The 26051-nt window shown below is 50.1% G+C and overlaps 1 protein-coding gene across 4 annotated transcripts in view; it reads left to right on the forward strand.

The window, feature by feature from the left end:
* LOC138182536 (kin of IRRE-like protein 3) overlaps positions 1–26051 on the forward strand; it is a 174963-nt gene that overhangs the window by 71680 nt on the left and 77232 nt on the right. Inside the window, exon 2 of one of the 4 annotated variants that reach the window (XM_069118494.1) lies at positions 669–805. The exons of 2 other annotated variants lie outside the window; for them this stretch is intronic. In XM_069118494.1, the coding sequence (XP_068974595.1) occupies positions 748–805 (58 nt within the window). In that variant the 5' untranslated portion in view covers positions 669–747. Of the gene's footprint in view, positions 1–421; positions 806–26051 lie in introns of those variants that run through there. One more of the 4 variants, XM_069118493.1, reaches the window with a different exon arrangement.

Below are 26051 nucleotides of genomic sequence, written 5' to 3' on the forward strand. Positions count from 1 at the left end.
TCGAATTGAACGATAGCATGAACTAGTGATAGTCGACATAATGCGTAGTTAGATTCTGTGCCAAACAATTTCCGTTGCTTGGTTTGCCACGGTACTCAATAAATTCGTACGATACGACACGAGGCGACTATCTGGTAAACACGTTTACAAAGATAGCGAAGTTCTCGCGGGTCTTTTGGTTATTTGGCGCGATAAATTCATAATTCTTTTAGCAAGGTGGTGCGCGGTCACGATTCACGCTACACTGCGAATTAGAAGGGAACAGACGGTAAGGGGTCTTGTCGGAGTTGATATCTCGTGGATAACGATATGCACCAAGAGAATCGACGAGAGAGGGAGTCTAGAAAGAGGAAGAGAGGAGAAAAGAGGGGTGGATTTGAACCAGAGGGGGGCTGGCCGGTTATCAGAGGGGTCAGATACGTTGGTGCGCGCCAGTCGGAGCCGAGACTTCGTCCGCGCAACTACTCGTCGAATTTGTCTGTTGAACGGTCTTTTCCGTTCAAACACTTTCGACTCGTCGATTTATTGCGTCCCCGTTGTCGTTTCTTTTTTTATTTCCTTTACGCCCTAAGGATACGGTTTGCGCAATCGTTTACGTATACTCGATCGCGATCGAAAAAACTTGCGACATTCCCGGCTTTGTGTTTACTTTTAATTTACGTTTAAAGGAACGAACAAATTGCACCAGTTTGGACAGTCGAAGGTTTTACGGTGAGGAAAGCAGTTCATGTAGAAAAATCAAGAATCATGACGAAAGTGCGCCAATACAGATTTCTCTCGCTACTCGTGCACATCCTGCTTGGCGGTGAGTTTAAAAAAAACATTCCTTTTCCAGTACGATATCCTGCTAAAAGTCGAAACCTTTCTTTTATCTTCTCTTCTTCTCTTCTTTCAAACGAGAGCGAAAATTGCGACGATGAAGCGTCACGCGAACAACGAGAGTTTAAAATTTCTGATCATCGCGCGTGTCGAAATTCGCGCATCTTCGTATTCGTAAAATATTTATCGCGGTACTCGGTGCCAAGCATGCGGGTCGTAAGCGATAAATACGCGAATTTGGAAGTTTCCGTCGGTTGCAGCGCAGCGCATCGATCGTCCAATTCGTATGACTTGTTGAGTCGCACCTTAAATCTTACGCGCGAAGTTGCATCTACTCGGGAACAAACTTATTCCGTCCGACACGATCTATTCGGGGATCGTCTTTAATCGAATCGAATAGACTCGACCATGCACGGAGATCTGCTCGAATTCTCTCGATCGAGCTAAGTGGCTTCCTAAATGCGGTAAGCTGCGCATCGTTTTACCAAGGCTTGCACGTGCTTTTAAGAAGTACGATACTATCGTGGGAAGAAGGTAATAGGACAGATTCGGCGTATTTTGCCACTTTCTATATCTCCCAGTTCTTTCCAGCACCGAGATCGTTTGCTTCCGAGCGATCGGTAGAATCGACGCCGACTATTTTCGAGACCTTTGCATATGAACTTGAGACGTATCTTCATTCCAGGCCTATCTTCGCTCCTCTCTTCTTCCTTCGATTTTTCGCGATCTTCGTACTGTTCGTTCGAAGGAAGAACCTGAGAAGAAGACGATTACGAAAGAGAAGAGCGAATGAACACAAGGCGCGTTTCGGTGTATTACACCAGTCGGAACAAGGCGATTATCAAGCTTTGTTTCGTACGACGTGATTTCAAATTCGACGTGGTAATGGGAAACACGCATGGCAGAAGGTAAACGAAAAACCAGGAAACGCCATAGTCGCTCGTATAAATATATAGAGAGGCGGGGGCGAGGCGAATGGGCAATCGGTCTGTGAAAGTACGAACAAAGGTACTGAGCGAACAGGGAAACAAAAAGGAGCGGGGGGAGGGGGTGGGAAAAAATAAATCCACAACCCAGTTTTCTCGTTATCAATCATCCTGCCGATATTTTGAAAGTACGATCAACATCGGTGGAAAATCCACAGGATGGACGCTACGGTCCAGATAACGTTCCCGGGAATTCGATAATCGTCCAGAGGAAAGAGGATGAGGAGCTTCGGCCGTTCGGCCTGTCTCGCGAAATTCTATTTCTCCGAGAATGTTTCCGCGTTAACGAAACTTTGAGGATCGGCGAATATTGCGGTCTACCTGGTGTAACAGTCGAATGGAAGTTGGCAAGTTTATTTTATTTGATCTCGGTGGCGACCAGGTCGACTCGATTTTCCTCACCGCGGAACGACGTTCTACGTTCTCTGATTTTTATCGTCGATTAGCGCCGGTGCCGACCGGTTTCCAGAGAAACCATCGGCCGTTCGTAATGGCAATCGGCTGCAAGTATCTCCTCGTTTGTCGAGATTCGAACCATCTTTCATTCAACGATAAAACGTTAACCGGAGGCAATGGCGAGAGAGAAATGTATATTTCGCGAATCGCGGCGAGTTAAGAGTCGAAGGAAACTAGTAGCAGGTGCGTACGATTCGTGCAGGGTAAGATCGCGGACTCAATTAATATCGAGGACGCGCTTCACGGCTTAGGATCGGATTACTCGCTCGAGAAAAAGAGAGAGAGAGAGAGAGCTGACTGTTCTTCTAGGAAAGAAAAACAACGTGGAAAGAAAGGAGACCTTTGGAAGTAGGTGGGAGAGGAGGACACAGGGTGGAAGGGTGTAACTGGTAGGAATAGGAGAACTCGCTGAATATGCATGAAACAATCGCATATCTCATGCAATTAGCCGAGGCAATTTTTTCCTTCTTTCGTTTTCTTTCGCTCGCTTCAGCTTTTCCCAACTTGTCTGCCGTCTTTCCCTTGATCCGTTGGTTCGTCTCGTTTTATCCGAAGAAAGCAACCGAAAGCTCGACTCGAATATTCAAATTGCATTTTGAATAGCGTTGATACTCGGTTTCTTCCAGTTTCTTTGCCGCTAAACTTCGCCTTTGCTATATTCTTCTTTCTCTTCTTGCCGTGTTTCTCTTTCTGGTTAAAAAATGTTGATTGCGCCAACTTTCTCGCAGCTGACCCAGTTGATTTTTCGTGGAAGGGCAGACGCGAAAACCCTATGTCGGAGAACGATGGAAAGTATCGCGAAAAGGCTCGGTGTCTTTTAAACATTAACCAGCTTAGAGCGCGCTTTAATGTCTTTCGTCGGTAGAGGAAGCAAAGGAAGAGAGAAAACGGACGCGGCACGAAAACACGTTCCGTTGACTCGGCAAACATTTTGTTCGCGGCCCTCCATCGATACCTCGCTGCCACGAAACCCGAACGCTTTCGCGTTTTTCCCGGGAATCTCGTTCTTTTTGGAGAAAAAGGCGGCTTTTCCGTTTGGTAAAAGAGCACTTCGTGACTCGCGACTTACTGTGTTCTCAGAAAACATCCATCGCGTGTTCCATCGAGCCAAAGTTATTTTTACGCGCGGTTCTTCCCCTTATCCAACGTTTTCTAATAATTTGTCCGACTTGTCCGGATGCTTTTAACGTCGATAATCTGCCAACCTCTAAGAAAGATATCGTCAAACAACTCGAGGCTCGAGTACGAGATTTGCTGGCTACGTTCTGTCGTTTGGAATTTCCCATACGAGATACGAATTCGAGGAGAACGACAGGTAGAAGGTTCGGCTCGAACAACTTTCTCTGCGATTTTGTTGGAAATTTGCGGCCACGCATGGATGATAAAATAGCCTTTGTGCCAGTACCTTGCTGTTAACGAGTATTAACTCTCGCACGAGGAAATATAGGTCAAAAGTTAGCCGCAGAGTGATGAAACGGGCCGCTGGCCAGCCGGATGGGACCACGAAACGGAGTTAGCCGTGATTTTCCACCGGTCCTGGTAGTTTCAAGTCCAATTCCCAAGTCTGATTTTGCTGCTTCTATTTTTTCAGTCTTCAATTGCAATTTTCCAGATTTTTTCCAAATATTTCTGTCCTGATTTTCTTCGAGTTATCGCGATTCTCAGACGTTTCGCGCCTATCCTTTCGCGACCTCGCGGTCGTGAACATTTCGTTCGATGGTTAGAACGCGAGAATGCTCCGAGCTAGCAGCTCACGTTGAAATCGAAACGAGTTCCCGTCGGTATACGATTTCGCGTGGAAGATCGAACATAGTTTGCTGTTTTTCTCGACGAGAGCAGCGCTTTAAAACAGGATATCCGAAACGCGAACAGGAGGACATTAGATGCGCGTCCCAGAGGATTCGAAACAGGATTGAATTTTCCGAACGATGACAAGGACCACGATGCTCTTGCGCTTTCATCGAACCGATTCGATCGAGAGAAGATTGTGCCCGGTTGTATTTGGGAGTAGCGACGCAACCTTGCGTCACAGCTGGCGCCGAAAGAGTACGTAGGTTGAAAGTTTGATTAAACCAGGTCGGGGAATGCGCATTCGTGAACACCACCTCGTACTCAGATTTTTTACTCTCGCGTTAGTTGCTCGCGTGAATTTCGTTCTCCGAATGCGCGTATCTCCTTTGAAGCGACGAACCAAAGGCGGTCGAGTCGTCGGAGGACAGCTTTTCCTTTGTTCTGGATGCGACGCGAGCCATTTAATAGGCCGTAGCCTGTCTTTGTCTGCTTTAGTTCCGCGAAACGGACATATTCCTCTGGTGACTGCGCGTCGTTTCTTCCTGAAACTGTAGGACGACGACCGACGATACGATCTCGTCGAGTTAGCTCGGTAACGAAGAGTCTGATGTTTTGTTGGTTCGCTGGTCGATTCGATTCTCTTTCGCGCGGGGTCGTAAAAATATCCGCGTGACCGGTGAGTTGGAAAGGCGCAGCGTCGGAAACGCTGGAAACAATTACATGGCCGGGAACGTTGGTAGCAGAGTGAATTATACGGGAGCCGAGGGTGGAATATGGCGTTATCCGGCTTGTCCGGCAATTTGAAAGTCTAATGCGAGCTAGAATGATTTTTCTGAAAGGGGTCGCGCGGCCTGCCGTGTTTCGCTTCGTGCCATCGCCACCTGTTGGGAGTGCGAATCCCATAAACTCCCCCCAGTTAGCCATTCTGTTCGTAAACAATTGGAAGCTTTTAAGTAATTGCTACGCTCGTCTTGGAAACAAGCTCGGAACAATCGCATCCCGTGCTCTCTCGTCGGCGATGGTTCTTGCTTCGTTTCGTATTCGTTCGAGCCTGCAGCCCCCACGGACGTGCAATCTTGTATCCGATTAGCCTGGATCTTGAAACGGAGATAAAACGAACAACGTTCTCCGTGGATCGAAAGGGCGATCGTCTTCCTTCCAATGAACTCTCGGTACCTGTCCTTGCCTCTATGGACATCGGACAACCGAGTTTAGCCCGTTAATGTTAATAGGAAAACCTATATTCCTCTCTGTCTCCCTGCCCCTTTCTCTCTCTCCCTCTCTCTCTGTCTCTCTTTGTACTTTAATGAGACACGTTGTAATCCTCGATTCTGATTTTCACGAGCCGATATCGGCGGTGGTGGTCGACAGTGTTTCCATGGCAGAAAATACCGACGGATCTACAGGCTTTCCTGTTAATCAAGTAGCGGTTTTAAACGGCTTGTTCGGTTTACGCGGCAAGCATTATTGTCGCGGCTTCTATCGATTTGCGTGCGTTATTTGCTTCGTTTTCCCAATGCGATGAAATACCTTGCCTCTTGCCGGTAGAAATCCTATGGTAAATCCGCACAGTGTATAACGAAGTCGTAAATTAAATCGTCAAGTCGTGCCACCGATCGGACAACTAACACCAAGGGGTCGCGCTTGATATCCTAATCAATTCGGTCTGACGGATCGGAGCGATTTCATCTCTCAAAATGCATCTCGCTGTAGATAAATAGCGGAAGAATCGCAGGATTCTCTCGAACGAAACTTATCTTGAAATTTCTACGGTGTTGGTTCTCAGCTGCGTTATTTCGCGAACGTTTCCCGTGCAGATCGCTCTCTGCTCATCGCGGAAGAAGCATTCGCTCGTTTCGTCGACCCGATAACGAAAGGAATGCGAATAGCGCAATGTCTTTTTACGAAGTTGGAAGTAATTTTGAAAGAGAGCGTGTTACGCGCGTCGCGTGGACGATACAACGTCGATAAATGTCTTTGCAGTAAATAAATTCAAATGGATGCCTCGTAAAATAGTTGTCTGTCCCGGGGGATTGTACTTTTTTTTCTTTTTTTACGTCCAGCGCGGTTTTATAGCGAAAAACGAGCAACTCTCGACTGCAGCAGCACATAACGGCACGAGGGCGAATCAGAAGTCACCGCGTCGACGACGCAAACGTCGATCGTAACTTGCAGTTTACCGTTCGACTTTGGCTAACGCCTGCATCCAGACGAAATGTTTCGATCGCGTACTTTGTTTTCCATTTCCTCCTCTCTTTTTCCGCCTGCCTTTTCCCCTCGCTGCGTACTTTCTCGCCCTCGTTCCGGCTATATCCTTAGCCCCGATGTGTTGCGCTTTTCCAAGATATATATTCTCCGGACAGATTCGGTCGTCGCAATACGAGTTTATGTCCAAGGAAACTGTAACTGTAGTTTCGAAGTTGCGCCACGTGCTTTCGGCCGTAACAGCTGAGCAAACAATCGACAGAAGCGATGTATCAGATTCTGAAAACGTGTCTCGCTTGAAACGCTAACGGTGCGAACGCAACGAAGAAGTTTCCCGGTCTGACTCGGTTCTGACTATAGTCCGTCGCGTTGTCGATAAAGTTGCAGATCATCCGTCGGAGTTGAGAGTTTTTTACGAAACCGGGGAAAAATCACGCGACGCGAAAGCATGAAACTTCGATCTTCTAACGGAGCAAACGTTTGCGCGAAGATAATAGGAACGCGGTAGGTGGATTTAAAGCGGGCAAGGAAGTTTACGTAGTGGCGTAGCTGCGGGATTTAAAGTTCTCGCTAGGAGGTTGTAGCACATTCTGTCGTAGTTTATGTCTGTATGTGCATCCAACTCCCGTTTGGGACCGCAACAGCTGCGCTAGCCTGCGCCGTGTCACTGGGAATTACGACAATTTTGAAAAACTGTTTTTCCATGTTTATGCGACCATCGCGCGCTCCCTTCGCCGCTTCTGCCGTCGTGTTGTCGATGGAAATCGTCTCCTGTTATACGAACGCCAAGCCTTCTGTGCAATTTCAAATTGTAACGCGATCTAGAAGACAGCACGAACCGCAACGATTTTTCATCTTCCCTTAACGCGTTTCGACGCAATTCCATCGACCACGTGTACGCGTTTTTCGTGTTTCGAAGGTCGATTGGCGAAAGGATCTCACGGGGTATAACGTAATACGGTAGTCTTCTTTCATATAGCTAGTTTCAAAAATAGGACGGTGCAAAATTGTCAAAATTGATGCTTACCCCTTTGCTTAATCGCCATCTCCGATGATAGACGCAGCGTTATCATTAATTAATCGCTTACGCGATACGAATCAAATTAGGGCTCGTTATATAAATTTACGTGAAAGGACACAGACGGTGCACGTGTAACGCCCGTCAAAGAATATCCTGGACACGTGAACAGGCAATGGGGACGCGAGGGCTACCGAAAGTCCGCTTTGCGAAACTTTCGAAGGAATGTGTCGGTGGGAGGACGAAGCAACCGAGGTTGGCGAATAAAGAATCACGCGGGCCGAACTATGCAGTTCAAGTACATCCTCTTCGAAAAGCTTGGGAATTTCAAACATTTCCAATAGGGTGCGCCGGACTGTGGCACCGTGATTTATAATTCCTAACGCGCGATGGAATTATTAATGCGAAAAGTTCTCGAGGAATTGGGTCTCGTTGGCTGTCGAAATCAACGCCAGGTATCTTGCTTCCCTTTTCGCGAATCCGGCCCCGAACTAGCTTTTCGTTTAGTCACGTGAATCGTCGTCGTTGTCGGAACGTGGCGGAATTCTACGCGAGATAAAGCGATCGAGATGGAATAAAGAAGAGGTGTCTTAGCTACTAATCCGAAAATTTGCCACGTTGACGACGTTGAACGACGACTGTGGCCAAGTCGCAGCAGGCAAAGGGAATCTGGAATAACGCGCGCTAATTAACGCAGTAATAAAGTTTTTAAGGTTCGTAAACTGTCCGATAGTAGCTGGCGGATCGTGGTTCTTGGTAGAAAGTCGAGTCGGTATTGTTTCAGAGGGGACGCGGATTCCTCGCGGTGTTCCAGGAATCTCGTTCCTCCGATAATTTTTCCCAGACAATACGATGATTAATTTTCTCCTAATTAGGTCGAAGGCTTTGCTGGTAGACGAGCGTCGGCTGAATGTTGCGGAGCATCTGTCGCGACGTTCCTTTTTATCTTTCGACGTACGCGATCCGTAACGTTCGCACGAAAGGGATAAAATTACAATTCTATTTTCACGTTCTCCGATCTAGTCCGTTCAGCTGGCGGTTTTTCAACCATCAGCCCTCGTTCTTCGGCGAATCGTTTTTCGCTAGATGTTTACCGGCGTTTGGAAGTTTGACGCCGCAACGTCAACCGATCGGATGATCCGGTCGGTCCTGATTGCTTCCTGTCGAAACGTCGTTGTTCGCGGTCCAAGAGCCACGACCTTACTATATCGAAATCGTATTGCCGAATAGAAAAGTCTCGTTGTTTCGCTCGTTTCATCGGACGTTTCCACTGGCGGGCATTTACAATCTCCAAAGTAAAAGGAATTGAATCGATCGCGTTTTCGTAGAATAACGATAACGGGTAGCGAATTGCGAGTAGCGAGAAATTATTCGAGGCAATTGAACCGTGTTGTTTGATCGAAACAAACGGGCGTTCCCGCGTTTCGGGGTTAGAGGAACGCGAGTAGCTGTGCCATCGCATCGGCAAGCTGTTCTTGGCAAATACGAGCAATCGGTGGCAGTCGAGCGAGCTTGTTTCCGGGGAAGCAGTGGGCAAATCGAATCGAAGACAGCGACTGGACGAATCGTATAAATTCTTAAGTTCGTTGGGTCTCGTCTGGCTGGAAGTTTGGAGCTGTGCACGTACCTTTTAACGTTTGCTCTTGCGTGGCTTGCATCCGGTCCCCGTTTCGCTTCGACACACTCGTCACCGGCTCCGGATCGATATATCGACGGACCGTGAAATCGTCGGAAACTTTCGATCGGTTGTAGGTCTCTTTCTCGTTCGTGCAGAAGCACGCGCGAAAGACGGACACGGTTGCGATGAAAATCGACAACGACGTCCGGACGATACAGCGACGTTTCGCGTTTCCGTTTTCCACGCGAACCGATGATCGATCGGTGGCGCAACAAAGTTGCGGAGGAACGCTGGAACCGCGAGAGGAATCGGACAGAAATGAAATTACGTCGGAGGTTGGTCGAAGCGGTTGCAGACCCGCGTTAAAAGGAACGTTCGGTGTCGATTAATCGAATTCTTTCTGATCGCCGTGGACTGCGGAAATTCGCGCGAGTCGCGAGTTTACAGAGCTCTGTAAATCGACCGAGTGCAACGATGTTTTATCGTCGAAGGGAGCGAAAGCGTGGGCAGGCAAGCGAGTGTTGTAACTTTTGTCACCCGGCGCGAGTCCGTTTGTTTGTTTGCCCCCGCGTTTGCTCGGCCTCGATCTTTTATATTCCCCGTGGAATTTTATTTATTCGTTTGAAAAATTCCCTCTGTCTCTGTCTGTCTCTCTATCTTCCTGTCTTTCCCTCTCTTTCTCTTTCTCTTTCTCTCTCGTGACCATCTCGTTGAAATAAAATAACTTCTCGATCCGCGCGAAACCTTCCGGCCAGCCCGACTCGATTAGTTGCTCGTCGCAATTTACTATTTCTATTTTCACTACGTTGCTGGCGGATCGTTCTGTTTGATCACAGCGACGCGAATACATTGCGAAAGATTCGTATACTTGGGAGCGGCGAGCGCAGGTTCCGGCGATCGGCGCGGATCAATCTGGCGACGATATTGTGACAATGGGGGGCTGTCGGGGCTGTCGGGGATGCTGGGGTTGCGAAGTGTGGGCGCAACGGCGTTCCGTCGATTATCGGAACGTCTGTTTTCCGAGCGAACGATTATCCCAGCCAAACGACGCATTCGGAACACGTGTTCGCGCTCGGTCCCTCGATCCCTCTCGCTCCTGCTCGCTCCCGCTCGCGCCTACCACGCATGAACGGGGACAGAGGCATTGTGCGCCGCTGACTGCCTCTCGCGACCGGGATAAACTGGCTAATGATCGCCTCCTCGCCTCGCCACGCCTCGCTCCGACATTCAATTTGGCCGACTTTCTCGCGATATGGGTCGAAACCGAGCGACACGCTTCTCCCTTGGACGCGTTCCACGTCGAAAGTTTATCGAGCGATTTTTCACCAAGAGAATAGGCGTTTCGTGGCCAGTCATACGCCAGTAGCAAAAACATCGAGAGGGAAAAAGCCCAGGCCACCCCCGACTTTCGCTGGCTTCGTGACCTTTCGAAAATTCGATACGTGTTTCGTTTCGGTCCGTTAGAACATGGACGATCGCGTAAAAAGCGCCTGGATACATCGATCAGTGCGATGTTCAAAGCGATTCTTTTGCCACGTGTTTCGCCGGTGGCAAGGGACAGTTCTCGATCGTAATAGAATATTTTTGAACCGGGCCAAAAGAATTACGCTCGAACGAGGTTTACAAAAACGACTACACGATGGACGTGCCGGTTTGGGTTGGGTAGATGTGGATGGCAGGTTCACGCTGATCGCAGCTTCTATAAAATCTCGTGTCCCTGTAGCCCAATCACCGGCGTCGAGTGTTATGTAAATTTCCATCGGTACAATCGTAGCCTGTCTATGACGCGGCAGATAGCGGTAATCACGCGATGTCGTTCATCGATAAACCCTTGCTGTATGCTGCAGGCAACACCTGTGCGTTTCTTGCGTCACATCCGAGTTCGGGTGGAATCGAGCAGCGTGAATTTTGTAAACCGTGCCCGATGACCGTCGCGCTGCCTTCATTTCGAGGAAACGCGAGGATACGTCGAACCGCGAGATTAACGACAACAGCGTTTACCGATAAGCGGATCGACCGAGCTTTCTGGTGAAAACCGGAAGATCTCTTTTTTTTTCGCAATTCCGCTGACGAGGAAATTGCATCCATAAGGGCTCGTTCGGATTACAGGAAGGCAATAATCCCAAAGGAAGCGGCGAGAATCGTTCCTCCGGTTCTCCAACACCGCGCATCATCCTTATCTCGATGTTCCTCGCGCCGAATGCGAGCCGCGATAATTCGGCGCCGTTCGAAATCCAGCATCCAGGCTCGATCCCTGGTAATTGAGTTAAGAACGCGTGGTATGGTCGATCGAAGCTGCGGTATAACCCGCTGCCATGATTTAGTAGACGTTCGTCCAATCTTATCCTTATGGATCTTTTAAAGTAGCACGTTGCTACTTGAACGTATTTGGGCGAGTTTAGACGATGCACAGCGTCGACTTATCGCTAGCTGGTTCGCGTTTCCCTTGATCACAGAGACAGCTCGGGAATTCTAGGAAATACACCGTTGGACAAGAACAATCGAAACTTGGCCGGCAAGTAATCTAGTCGTTTCAACTTCGCGGCCGAGGCTGGCTGCTCGCGGCACTCCGTCTTCCGTTAAACGGTTCATTTCCCGTGGGGTGTAAATCAGCATTGTCGCCGGTATCCGTGCTTTGCTTGGAAAGTTTGACGATCTCGGAGTATCGGATTAACGAGTCTCGAGGAGCTAGACACTGCGCGGATAGGGACAGGTCCGCGTAACGCTCGATCGCCCGCTCTCGTGCACCAAGGGAATCGATAGCCGACAGCCGGCAAATATTAATTAGCCATCGAGTGAGAATGGACGCGAGGCAACGCGGCGTTGTGTAGCGATCCGAAGAAAAAGCGGCTCTAGCGGTCGTCTTTCATCCGCGCTTTTCATTTCGAAACTTTACGACACGCCGATCAACGTCCTCTGGTTGGCACGTCTCAAGCATGGCAACATTATCGTGCCACCGACACAGCACGCTTCTCTAACTTTCGCAGCCAGCCTTAATGAAGAATATTTCTGAAATGAAAACTGTCGGTACTCTCGTTCAGCTATATCGCATCCTCGGGAAAACGAGATGATACTCCATACAGCGGCCAATTCTCGTCCGACAGTTTCCAGACGATGCCCCTGTATTTATTCCATTGGGACGAAAATTTCGGTGCACTCTGCACGCGTCCTCGAGTAGTTAGTTCGCGTTCTTTTCTTCTTATTCTTCTTTTTCCCATTCGCATTTTCCCTCTCGTCCGTTCCGTTACAAGGAAACGGCGATTGTTGCGTGAAAGAAACATCGTCTTCATCGAGAAGATCGGAGAAGACGGCGAAAGCTATACGAACCGATGAATCTCGGTACCTGGAATCGAGCCGGAATTCAATTTAGGTATGCCGCTAATTGGTCGGATTAGCTTCCGTTCCGCTGTGCACCGGTAACGATCCAAAGCCGCGCGAAATTCGCTTTATTAGATGAGCAAATGAAGACACGAGGCAGACGTAAATTTGCGTTTTCCGCGCGAACCTCCGTCGCTGAATCTTCCCTCCGCGTCTTCTTAGCGGTAATTGCCCGCTCTTAGAAAAGAAGTATCGTCCCTTGCCGGTGGTACCGTTGTCGCGAGTGAATTTTAACTCGACGAAGAGCGGTCAGCGGTATTTCAGTAATTGGCATCTTAACCCGATATACCGTTGCTGTTTCGTCGAGAGTCTCTCGGACGCAATGAGCAAACCTGGGTTCGCGAAGCGCGCCCTTTTGTCTTTCCCTCCTTCTAATTGCGTTTCGTTCCTTTCTCCCGCTTCGAGTCGCTCAACAATACGCCAAGACAAAGCGGTGGCCGTTCCTGGTTCGCGTCTTTCAACGTTCTACGGAGCTTTCGTCGCATGTCGAGGCCAGACTTTGGACGGTCATAGGCTGGTCAGTGACCAGCCAAGAGAGGACCGGAACTCATGGCAAGGCAATGAACTCGAGCGAAATCCGTGAAAACGCAGCCAGGTCGCGGCGGTGTTGCGATTCACGAGACCTGGTTAACGTGTTGGATGGCAAATTTATGACGTCGTAACGCGAGCGCGAACCGCGACGCGATACGCCGGACGTGAGATCGTTTCCTTTCAATCTGTCTCCCAACGCCACTATACCAAATTAAACTACCACGCGTGTATCGCTCTCGGAGACACGCAGTTCGAGCCAAGCATCCACGACTCGTCCACGATCACATCGCGTGAATTTCACGCTCCAACTTTCTAGCGTTTACGAAACACCGTATGCGTCACGGGAGATGCTGACACGAACGTAGGAAAACGTACAAAGGAAACCCGTGACGACGTAACGGTCTTCGTCGAAGCAAGACGTTTCGTCGAAAGACTCTCGAGTGGATTGGTGCATGCGTGGCAAAGGGGTCTCTTTCTTCGATTACGTCTCGTTATTTGCAGACCGTAGGAGGCGTAGTTTGCCGAGTACGCTTTGTCGCCTGACAGAGCAGCCGACGGTTCGTATCGACGATAGCGGATCGCGTCAACAGGAAGTCACGTACAGGGCCGTAAATCACGCGAGCTTCGAAGGGATGCGAGGTTCGACCACGCTGTTTAGCGCACGCGAAGGGGCGAGCGATCGCTCGTCTGCCTTTTGCATATTTATGTACACGTACGTATTTGCCGTCTGATTTTTGCTGCTGCGCCTACACGCGTTCCACTCGTGTCGTTTATAACCCGCGGTCTCCTTTCTTCTTCTCCTTTTGTTTTCTTCTTGTTCATCCGCTTTTTCGGCGAAAACTTACCGGTGAAAGCTTTCTCGGTGAAAGAGCGAAACAACCGCGGGCTAAAGAAAGAGAGTTTGGAATTGAAACGGTGATCTCGTAGTTGTACCGTTTCTATGGATATCTCTTCGCGGAAGAGACTTTGACCGGTTGGAAAATTATGCGGGTCTTTGGTTAGAATTCGTGCTCGATCGTTTGCAATGCGGTTGCTTGTTTAGCTGGAGAAGAGAAGCACGCGAGCAAAACGGCCGCCACCTTTCGATCGTGCATCGCCGTTCGCGAGAAGTTCCCATTACGCGAATTGATTTTAATTAAAACGAGTTAGCTCGGTTGGAAAATTTTCTGGTTACGATGCGCGATCTATTTGTCGGAGTATTATTGGGCGTCTATGAGGGCGGGAAAGGAGAGAGAGAAAAAAAAAGAAAGATCGCGCTGCCCGGCAAAGCGATTTCGTTTTAATCTCGCGGCCAGAATCGTCTGGGATACTTTGTGCAAGTGCGCGCCGGTAGTAGCGTTGGTCGCACGGCCAGGCAATCTCAAAGAAGTCAAATGAAAGGGAATTAAAAACCCGGAGGGAGTGAGGAGAGAGGGAAGTTTTAATGGGTTCCGAAAAAAAACAAAACAGCTGGAAGAAGTTTCTCGAGAGCGAAAACAAAATTTAATTAAAGCAAGCCGACCGTCTAGCGGCTTAAAGAGCTTGCACCGGATATGCCGCTATTAAATTCAAACCCGTGAATCCTCTTTGCTCGCGAGACCGGAAGCTTCGTCCAGAAGCGCGAATAACGCGTCGTGCGGACGTTATCGTCGCCGTCGTCCGATATCGTTGTTGAACGTTATCCGTACACCGTAGAGGCGCTATCGAGTAGTTGCCGCCCCCGGGGCTTTTTCACCCTCTCGATCCACTCACGATTCCAAACACCCCGCAGTTGAAACATTGTTCCCAACTTCCGTGCTTGCGACGACTACGAGCATCGGTCCGCCACGAGGGTAAGAGAAACCGAAGGAAAGTGGCAACGAGCAGCCAAAGGGTGGTAAAGTATCCAGAAGGGTAGGTGGTGCATACTCGTGTACACCCTAGGACGCTAGCTACAAAGAGGGATGCAACATCGTTCCCGGTGGAGGTACCTAGCTGAATCGAACCGTGCGGGGGTTAGACACATACGGGTGGGTTAGATCCATTCTATATAAAAACAAAGGGCTGATATTTTTCCTGACGCGCGCGCGAGGACGTCGATGCGCCATCCCGAAGCGACTGTATCCTGTCGGTCCAAGTGCGCAAACATGTTTCATTTTGTTCACGCGTCTACGTATACGTACACACGGCGCGTATATACATCTGTACGTATACGTCGATCGTTCGAGGAATTTATTCGAAGAATTCAGAGCTGAGACGGGAACCTTAAAGGCAAGATGTTCGAGGATGACGAAGCGGTGTACCGAGGGTTAAAAATTTGTAAAGAAGCTTCGCATATCGTTCGCATATGCGGGTGATCGATTTAGGCGAGAATGGAACTTTGCTATGAAAATTCGTCGTATGGCGTGTTCGATCAACGCGAGATCCTTCGTCAGCTTCGCTTCATCGGGACGAAAGTCCGTGGAAGATGTTCCAAAAGTCCAGCCAACGCGGCGTCGAGTCGTCGGCGCGGAGTCCGGCGAAATCGATCTCGGTAGCCGGAGCGTAGAAGAGGCGCGCCGGTTTTCGAGGCGAATACGAAAAGTAGAGGCGAATCGAGAGGGCAGGAAAGCGGGCAGCTACGGCGAAAAAGTTGGGCCAAAGAGGAAACCGCATTTCCGCCTTTACGCTCTTCCACGGAACTCCCGAATATCGCTGATAATTCGTGGTACTTGGACGAAAGTTGCGCTAGCCCGAGCTTCCTTTCCTTCCCGTCCCTTTATTCGCCAGATTACGAGGGAAGGCTTTTAAAAAAATTTGAAAAGCCTGCCGCGAAGCGCTCGGCCCCGAGAGCGACCAGGCCCGACGCGTCGATTATCCCACCGGTAATTAAACGATCCGCCGGTCGATACTTGTCAAATTAGTAATTACCGAATGTCCCGGTAATTATTCACCGTTGTCGTTGTCGCGGCGTGGAAAATCGGTAGGCGGAGCGTCGTTTTGCAAATTCGAAGCAGTTCGTCCGACAGCGAATACGTGACGGGTCCAATCTGAAAAATGTAAGAGTCGCACGTAAAAATCCTAGCGCAAGAAGCTTTCCAGGCTTTTCCCAGGGAAATTCGTTGAAAGAGAATGTCGGGCGACGCATTGCCGCGCTGATTCTACGCTAGTCATTTCCATATGTATAGCACGGGTCTCGAGATTAACATATTCTCCCGCTCGTTACAAGTCTCTCTCCCCCGCCGTCCTCCTTTTTTGCTAACGTTTATTTCGCTCTTCCGCTCGGATCCCTTTAATTCTCTATGCGTTCCCTGTCGCTCGCCATATTTTGCATATTTATTTGTACGCGTATACGTAATTTTCGATATCAGCCGAGGGGAAATTTTCATCGAATTCTCGATTAAATTGGCAATAACGAGGAAACACGGCTCGACACTATACGGAGCTTGCGTCAACCATTAGGTATCGCGTTAATATAAAACTTCGCAGCAACCGAGTTGTTAAATCAGCCGCCGAGTTACGACGAGTACCAGCCACGTTCGTTTCATCAAAATTCTTGGTTTATCGTTCTCGCACCGGCTTTTTCGTCGCGTAATACGCGGACGTTCGATTCCGGAGACGATCGTTTCCGCGCGAGCAAGCAGCTCCAAGATTTTCAGGATCTCGTGTCCCTGGAGTATCCTCTCGAAAACGTTTCAATCGTTCGTTCCCCACGCCGCCGCCTGCGGGAACGATGGAGTGCGGAATCGTGCGACGTGGAGAAGGAACGAGCGCGCTAAAAGCGTTCGCCGAAAGAGAGACGTGTGTCAGAAACGGGCCGCGTCCTCGCAGTAGGAGAGCGCATCGTCGGAGAGCATTCCGCTGCATTTTTCCGAACGATCGACGCTCGACAAAACTTTTCCCTCTCGTTCGTCTTTTCTCTCTGCCCCTTCCTCTAACCTAACTCCCCCCCTCTCTCTCTCTCTTTCACTCTTCGAGCCTTTCTTCTTCTTCTTCTTCTCGTGCTCCTATTCTTCGGCACCAGCGAAAGAGCGGCGCGTCGTGGTGCGCGTACGTGACGCTGCATTTACATAACACCGCTGCAAATTGTCAATGCAGCCGGCTTCGAAAATAAAATATGCGCTGCTGTTCCCCGCAGAAACGGCCGAGTCTAGGAACATCCGCTGCCTCCGACCACGGGGAAGTGTCTTGGCGCGAGGATAGGTGGATGGAACGAGGGGGTAATGGCGAAAGGGTGCGTCGTGACTCTGGGGCGAGCACGTGGTTGCCATCCCCAGCTGCAACGAAGCAGCCGGAAGTGTTGGGGGCTTGGTACCGGCGTTCCTATAAGGGGGCGTGTGATTTAAGGGGTTGTGCAGACGAATAAATTTCGCCGAGTTTCAGCGGCCGTTCACGGAAAAGATGCCTAGAATCCTGCACTCTCCGCGAAAAACTACCTTCCGTGTGCAGTTGCTTATACTTACGCACGCGTCTACGATTATCGCTCGAAACGAAGGAAAATGGAAAGTAAGCTGCGTACGATTCTCTCGCGTGCCGCTTTCCACCGCGTTCTTGCGCCGTCGTTTCTCTCGAGGCGTCCGTGTTCTCCCGCCTCCAGCGTTTCTTTTTTTTTTTTTAGACCGATGGAAGGGAGAAGAAGTTGGAAGGTAGAGGTGGCGGGTGGATGGATTTTCGATTCTCTACCGCCGTTTGTTTCTTTTTTCAGTCGGCCTCGTACCATATCGTGCAATTTTTTTTCAAACTTTTTAACGACGAGCGAGCCACCTCCGCCGTTGTTTATCTTTGGTCGACGGCCGTGCACAAAAGCTGCGCGAAACTTGCACGCCGCTATGCCTGCACACCTTTGCGTTTTTCCATTCTCCCTGGCCGTTGGCTCGAGTCTGTCCGCCGGAAAGCCACGATCCCGGGCAAAGTTCGTTTTTCTCTCGCCTTGCCGGGTATTGCAGTCGCGTTTTTTCCACGACTCGTTCACGGTCATGGCAGGTTTACGGCTATTTTCCGCGACGATCCCGCCCGGACCCCCGGCATGAACAAATCGGAGCCACGATAAAAGTTGAAACGCTCGGGCTTTACGAGCGGGTAGTCGACGACGAGTTTTTCCGTCGCACCTTGCTGGTCGAAGGTCGCAAAAAAGCTCAACGACACATGCCGAGATCCCCGCTCGGCGTTTTCAGGGTTTCCCTGAACGCACGCGTATTTGTCTTCGCGGGGCAAGATTTACGCGCGAGTAGCTTCGCACGCGATTCGACGCGAGCCAACCAGGCGAACGCTCGTCGCGTACAGGTGAAATTGAACGGCTTAATCCGTGCCCGACCTCAAATTATACCGGCGCGGTTACCGGCCGTGCCTCGGGACACGGTCAACCACGACATCGGCATTCGCTGGTTCTGTCCTCTTCGGATATCGTTTCCGCAGATCGAAGCTCTCTTCGTTTGTCCGGATAAAATTGCACCGCCTGCGTTCGCGCTCCTTCCGACGAACGAATCTCTCTAGCGCCGATGCAGCTCTATAATCCGAAGTATCTCGGGATTTTAATCCCCTATCGGAAAGTTTCGATCGTTCGATCGTAGGAATTATCGTGGATTTCGCGTGAACGCATCGAATGGATTCGAAGCTCTCGTGGTTAGTTGGTACCGTGACGTTTCCGACGTGGCTGGCACCTCGAAAGAATTTGGAGGAGGAATATCGGGCCAACGCGCCGATGAAACACGTAGTACGTCCGTTCGAAGCTATCGACGTCGATGGCGATAGGCTGGGCCGGACAATCGCGTCGATGCGAAGGCGGTCGTATCGCGATTTATCCGAACGGTTCGCAGGCCGTGTTTCGTATAGACAACAACGGCGGACTGGTTCGGTCCGTTTTACTTATCTGCGCCTGATGCGTCATGCACCCTTTCAATTCTGCATGAATCGCGCCCGTACACGGTCGTCGTGGTTGCAACATATAAAATCTGGTGAGCGTTGCTGGCTGGATGGTAGAGCAGAGTGTGGTAGACGCACGCGTCGAGGTTCGGTACAGCCGTAGACGTGTGTCGGGTTGCACGCGTGGTCCCGCGGTACCGTCGTGTTGCCATACAGAGCTGACGATGCGTTTAATTAAACCGGCTGTCGCCCGTCTCTTGGCATTGTTCCCCGGGCCTGAAAAGTTCTGTCCTGGACCACCGCCCCATTGTTAAGCACAAGCTCTCGTTTGCGCGCCCGCCGCGCGCTCTCCGCTCCCAACAATACCCTGTTATTTGTTGCTCATTTGACGGACAACAGAAACATATCAGTCAGTCGCTCTCACTCGCCAGTCTCCGTCATTTCGATTCGTACCGTTTGAACGAGTAACGCGTTTCTCCTCTTCTCCCCTGTATCATACTCGTTCGTTCGTTTATCCGTTCGTTGAAACGTTTCATCCATCCGTGTGGGATCGATGTTGCAGGGACCGAGGGGCTGTGTCGAGGATAAGACGAACTACGCACGTACTGTCGAGCAGCAAAATTAACCGACTGGTTAACTAGCCGTCGAACGTGCAGCATCTCCGCTTCCTGTTTCTCTCAATTTCCTCACGACGCGTTCGCACGGTGCTTCGTTCCCCGGTACAGCTTGCGCTCGCTCGTGAGAAGTCCGTGCTGTTTGACCCGTTCTCTAGTGTCTTCCTAACTTTGATACCTTGTTCCCGGACCTACGTGTAAGCGCGTTTCGGCTCAAGGACAAATTACAACTTTTCCCTATTACGTAGCTATAGTAGATTGCACAGTTCGCTTGCTTCGTCTAAATGTACAAAACTGGAGGACGAAAACGACGTAGACTCTAGAACGCTTTTATTAAACATCTAGCTTCGAGCAATTGCTCGAGAAAAATTGTTCCGTTAATCCGCGGTTTCGGAAAATTGTTCAAGCAGTTGCGCGGGACGAGATACTCGATAATTGCGAAGAAACAATGGATCGGATCGGAGAAACGGATGAAAACGCGGAGAAACGCGTTTGCCACCAGCTATCGTTTATAAACGAAGCTACAAATGGCTGAGAGCGGGTTAATGGGAAATCGAGTAGGAAGTTTGCGTGTGCTGACGAACTCGCAAACCCATCCGTTTCCGTTCGTTCTCCTTGTAAGGTGATCGAATAGCAGAGATCGTGCAGTTCACTTAGCTCACGGATAACGTTTCGATTCCACATTCATCGATATCGAAACGATTCATCGATTAATCGTCTATCTTGCCCGTGAGATACACGATATGCGAACAGCAATATGGTAACGCGACAACGTTCTCGGCGCTGCAGATATTTGAGAACGCAAACACTTGGATCGCGTTTGCTTTACAGCCAATTCCGTAGCGTTAGGCTACAGAGTAATTTCCATTTGTCGCGAAATAACTTTTCGATACTCGCGACTGAATCCTCGGCTTAATATGTATTCCTTTTATTTTTTTTGCCTCGCTGTTCTGTTGGCCGGCCCAGCGAGTTCGTTACGCGGCATTCAATCGCGTATCTGGGTCACCGTCGAATCCGACAGAATTGATAGTTAATTGAAAACGTTTGCTCGAGGGGAAAACTCGGCGTTGCGTCGTCGAGCGCGACCAGTTTGCGGACTTTGTGTTCCTTTGATTTTTTTTATAATTAATCGGTCGTTGGTTATAGTCCCGCGAGTAATCGAATATTTCGAGAGTAGTCCACCGGTGCAAACGCAACTTTGTTCGCGTTGTTTGCGAATTAGCGCGTAGTAGTGGGACGCGCGTAACAAAGAGGTTGAGCGCGATGCTCGCCCTATCGTACGCTAGTTGCTCGACGTTCAGGCAACCGACAATCTTTCGCCCTTCGAACGTGGATGAATCGTCAGGCGGGTGGAAATGGCGCGATTCGAAAACGCGATTTCAAAGCACGATCTCGGTGGGGTTCTTGGTCGAAGCGTATTGTGTTTAATAAACGGTAGACTCGGTTCTGTTTGCAGTCTTTCGAGCACCGATTTCAATACCGTGGGGATAAATGCGACGCATCGAGTTAACGTCCGCGGAACGAGCTTCTGTTTCCTTTGCTGCGTCTGGTTGCTTCCAGTGCACGCGTATCGGTGCAACGTCCTCGAGAGCAGGAGAATAATCGAAGCAGGGGAAAAGCGAGTGATCGTAATTGAAAAGAGTGCCCGATTAAGGCCTGGGCTCTTCTTCCGGCTCTTCTGCTCCAACCCGATCCAAACCACCGCGTTACTCCGTTCGTTGGCTCACGATTGTAGCGTCACCATATCAACGCCGGTGTTCCGTCATCCGTGTTTAATAAGGACTTTGAATAATAAGGATTTTGTACGGCGTCGTGGCCGTAATTCGCGTAACATCGGCCCAGCGTCGGTAAAGCGATCGCGTAATTACGCGCGTTTATCAGCCGCGCGATCGTACATCGACGAAACGTCGACGACGCAGTTGGGTCGTTTATCGCGTATATACTGTGGCGTGCAGGAAGATGAAGAACAGGCGAAATCGGGTTACCTGTTAGTCATCGGTGCAAATTCTTTCTCAGCTATCGATGTATTTCTGTCTCCTGCGAATCGCTGTCACGATAGCAAATGTAATAATTAGAGGGCGAGTTAAGGTACGGAGAAAACGTATGCTACTTATTGGACGGGAAAGTTGCAGTTTGTCGAGTTAGACTGGCTGGGAGTCGATAAAAGTGGGCTAGGTTTGGGTACCGATGTAGGTACACTGGTGGCGTGTCGGTGCAGAGACTCCGCTGGATGGTTTACGAGTAGATATGATGCTTTAACTCCGCGCGTTTTTAACTTTTCGAGAGCACTTTGCAGTTCGACGTTCCATAGAAAACGACGTCGCGTTGCCGGAAGCGTCGTCGACTTTCCGAATGCGCCCACGGTCTCGCGGTAACGACCATTTAGCTCCTCGTCTCGCGGGGAACCGTCCTTTCGTCCAACTTTGTTCGTGTTCCTTGTTCGCCGATCGTTCGACGAAAGACAAGCAACCAAGTAATTATCGAGACCTCGGTACCGCTCCTAAGTTCGCTCATAAGCGTCTCCATTTGGCTGCATTCGCGCGTCGATCGAGAGAATTTGCCTGGAGGTCGGTTGGTTCGTTCGAACGGTGGCTACGCCAAATATAAACGACGAATATTCTCGTAGTCATTTTTTGAAAACGATCCACCGCAGGATATGACGTCGGTCGTTCGCTTCGCTCCGGAGTACAGTGTTTTCGAGCGAATCGCCTCGATTCGATTGCGTTCGTTTGGAATTAAAAATCACGGCGAGAAAGCGACCGTGCAATTAGAAGGAGAGCGTGGCAGATTCGTCTTTGATTCGATGACGCGTGTCTAGAGTTAACGAGTCGTCTCTTATTCCGCGGGCGTATAGCGAGCGGTTTTTGTACGCGGTCGAACAGTGGATGCGTCCATCTCTCTCGACTTTTAATTGGCGCACGATGCCACCAGCGCCGTTTCCCGGATTCTCTGATTTTTTCGGTGTACGCAGAGCTTCTGAATTTGACAGGACAGTGCGTCATCGGACGACAGTTTACACGGGACCGCAGAATGGACGGGCGTGTATGTGCATGCAGCCTCTAATATAACGGATTACGATGCGCTCTCCCTGTCGTTGCTGGTCTGGTTTCTGGCCTCGAGTCCGTCGGTGCTTTCGGTGCGGATGCCGATATGCACGGGAGGACGAGCCGAGTCGATGCGCCCGGGGACTTGTTCATCGTGTTGCTAACGAGCCCGGAAATGCACGCCGAAGAATAGCCTTTTGCGCATCGTAATTTGCGCGGTTTGCCTTGCTAAATGACCCGTGTACCGCGTTAAATTAAATCGATGCAAAAGCCCGGTACAATATGTAGCTTGATTTTCTGGTTCAATTAAAAGGCTCGAAAGTGGAATTTACGAGTGGAAAGAAACGAGATTCTAACGAGAGTTTACCGTTTTTTCCGCTATAGTTGCGCTATTTCACTCGTTTGATCATCCTTCGAGCATATCGATAATTCGATTGGACGATCGCGTTTCTCCTCGTCTTCGGTTGCGCGACGATTAAACGGAAAATATAGAGGTGATTCTAACCTCGTTGTCGTATTCGCGGCGAACGGTTTTGGAGGCAGCGAGAAGATCAAGTGGCGCATGGGATGCTTAAATCACGAGACTACCGTAAGTGTACTACACTTCGATGTGCGGTGAACGAGGATGCAGGCAATAGCGAAGTCTCGAAACTGCGGAATTACGACGCGTCGAGAAACTATCTAGGAGTGAGAGACGGAGAGAGAGAGGGAGAGAGAGAGGGAGAGAGCGGTCGGTCAGGCCAGGGATGCAAGGTGGTCGGTGTTTGCGCGCAGTTTTGGGAATCTTCGTTTACGGATCGCGGCTTTCGAGAGTCGAAAGGACGAAGACGGGGAGAGAAGAGAACGGTGTAGAAAGGGTAGCCGGCACGGCAGAGAGGAGGCGACGTGTCGGCGAGAAGGAGGCGGGGAAGGCAGAAATCGCGCGGCGAGAAGCTACAGACGTCAGAGTAAATGCAATTACCCTCCACCTATGTAGCAAACTAAGTTAAACTTGTGACCGAGGCTTGGCCCAAACTGTTTGCATTATGTATCCGTGGTCCTGCTCTTATGTGGCACATGCTGCATGCTCGTTACACGCGCATCTCTCGCCACACGGACGCCAACCATCGCGGTCCAATCCTCTGTTTTCTATACTGTCCTCGCTTACTCGAATAGAGACGCGCGAAGACGAGTCATATACCGACGCGCGTTGCCACCGACGACCACGACTCGGTTGCACTGGAGTCGACACGACTCAACGGACGACCCGACATGACTCGACCAGACCGAGTCGACTCGGGTGCTCGTTGGGTGCTCTCTCGATCAAACGGTAGCCGCGTGCACCACGTAAACACGGTGGAACGAGCGAACGACCGTCCAAGCGAGCAGAAGGGTGGAACAGAGAATATAGAATTCGATCGAGACGTAGCACGGTGCAGCTAAACTTTGGAAACTCTGTCCTTGTGCCGCGCTCTCTCGCAACCACCGTCAACTTTGGCCAACCGGGGCCCGTTTCTGCTGCCACCGCAGTCCTGCCAGTCTCCTCTCGACAAGATTTACCACTTAAGCGAGCCCTTCCCTGGCCAACGGCCTCCCTACAGGGCCGAAACAAAGAATCCAGCGCGTACTACCTCCGATCGATTTTGCTTACTCATCCGGACGATCGGTCTGCATCGGATTTCTTTCTTCGGATTCGACGTCGCTTTACCGAGAAAGTGATTAAAACTCGCCAGAAGAAACGGTAAAGCGGCCGGGTTGAATATCGAGAGAAAGGGTGGGAAATCTTGAAAGTCCTTTCCCTCTTGCTTCTCGGGGATCCCATAGGTTTCACGAGTCGTATTCTTCCCGCGAATACGCCATCATTCGATAAGATTGCTCGCAATACGCTAGATTTCCCGTGTATATTCGTAGATATGCAGTCGATATCGGGCCAAAAATGTCGTTTCGCTCCGATTTAGTAACACTGCGGCGCGGTATATTTATATCCAAATAGATCCAAGCTAGGCTACTTTCCATGCTTTCTTTCTCGAGCTCCGCTTTATCAGCGACTCTTCCTTCTCTCTTAGGTTGGCGATCGTATTTTTTTCCGTAGCGATACGTATCGTTTAACGATATGTCGGTATCGGCTTTTATTGTCTGTTAATTAACCCGGTGCCCGTACCGGATACTATACGTTGCTCGATTGATTTACCGCCGCAGCGCATATAAATATCTGTAATATCCGTGGGAACTCGCGAAACGTTTCCTGTATCGACGAATTCGAACGCTTGCTAAACACACTGCACCTTTCGGTGCTTCGACGAGTATCCGCACCGACAAAGAAAACCGGCGATGAGATGCTTTTCTCGCGCGAGCTCCATCGTCCACGAATCGAGGAGACAAGGAAAGTCCTGCGTATTAAAGAGCGAAACGTGGCGAAAGACGATCCTTGCATCGCGACTGCCAACTATTCCGTTCCGCGTTCTGGTGCCTTTTCCCCATCGTCACCTCAAATTAGTAATTCGTAATTAAAAAGAATCGTTTCGACGGTTTAAAACGTTGAGGATCGCGTCGTCTCGAACGGCCAGGACGAGAAGGAACTGTCGATTTCCAGTTGCCCGTGCTGCGAGCCTGTCTTTTGTTCCCGACGATTAAGTGGTCCGTGAACCGTCTCGCCTAACGTTTAAATTAAAAAGCGGTAATCGAACGGGGAAACTGGCGCGGCATTCGCGAGACCCGCGCGGCCCCTCAATTCAGTTTCAACTTTCTCTCGACGAGCTCGCGAAACGTCGCTGCCGTGCTGTTCCGTCGGCGACGGGGAATCGTTCGATCGAAAAAGAGGCAGAGAGGGAGAGAGAGGACGAAGAATCCGGTGCTCCTGCTAGTTTTAATGGGTTTGAGGACCGAGCGAAACACACCGGGGAGTTATTCGTGTTTAACGATTTGAGCGGAGCGCAGGGAAATTCGCGGGGCCGCGGTCTGCCTATATTTCGCGAGATTAAGCCGGCGCAAGAGTCCGCCGTTGCGAACAGGGGTCCACCGACAGTGTTCAGAATTCCTCTGATTTCTTTCTATTCTTTTTTCTTTTTTTTTTCGTTTTGGAACTCACTCGCGGCTCGGTCTACGGCGGCGTACACTCGACTCGGTTTGCCGAGGTTAGTCGATAAATCAGACGACGGCTGCGGCACGTCGACTGCGCGCCGCTTCCGTGCCACGTTTTTGTCGTTCCTCCTCCTCCACCTTCTGCACCCTTTCCCCTGTATTTCTGCCTGTAAGCTGCTAAAATTTGTCGCTACGCGCCGTAAAATCTGCACACGTGCTCGCTGCAGAATCGTAGGTCGATGCGCGCCTACGAATTTCTGCCACAGGATTCTCCCCGTTTCTCTCGTTCTTTTCTTCTCGCGTCCCATCGACGTGGTCAGTAGGTTAAATATCGCGCACGTATCCAGATTTTGCCAGGTTTTCTCCAGAAGTAACTTTTTATCGCGGTTGAGCCAGGGTTTTGCAACCGTCTCGGGATGCGTCTTCGAACGTACAGCAAAGTAACGGATACGATATATACGGAACCTTATACGAGGATAAAGCCATATCCACGTGATTCCTGTGTTTTACGAGCCGCAACACCGAACAGCAGACAAAGTTTGGACAATATATTCGTGGCGACGTGATTTCCCAGAAACCGAAACGACTCGTTTCGTTATCGATTTTGTCCGTGCCGGTCGAACGATCGACGAGCAGTCGAGGATGTACGCGCGTCCCGTTTCACGTAGATATATTTTCCCACGAGGCAACTATTTTTTTCCCCGCGGACAATAGCGTTTCGACGAATTGTAA

Source organism: Bombus flavifrons, chromosome 8 (genome assembly GCF_040668555.2).
Source record: "Bombus flavifrons isolate JBK064 chromosome 8, iyBomFlav1_principal, whole genome shotgun sequence".
NCBI classification, from domain to species: domain Eukaryota; kingdom Metazoa; phylum Arthropoda; class Insecta; order Hymenoptera; family Apidae; genus Bombus; species Bombus flavifrons.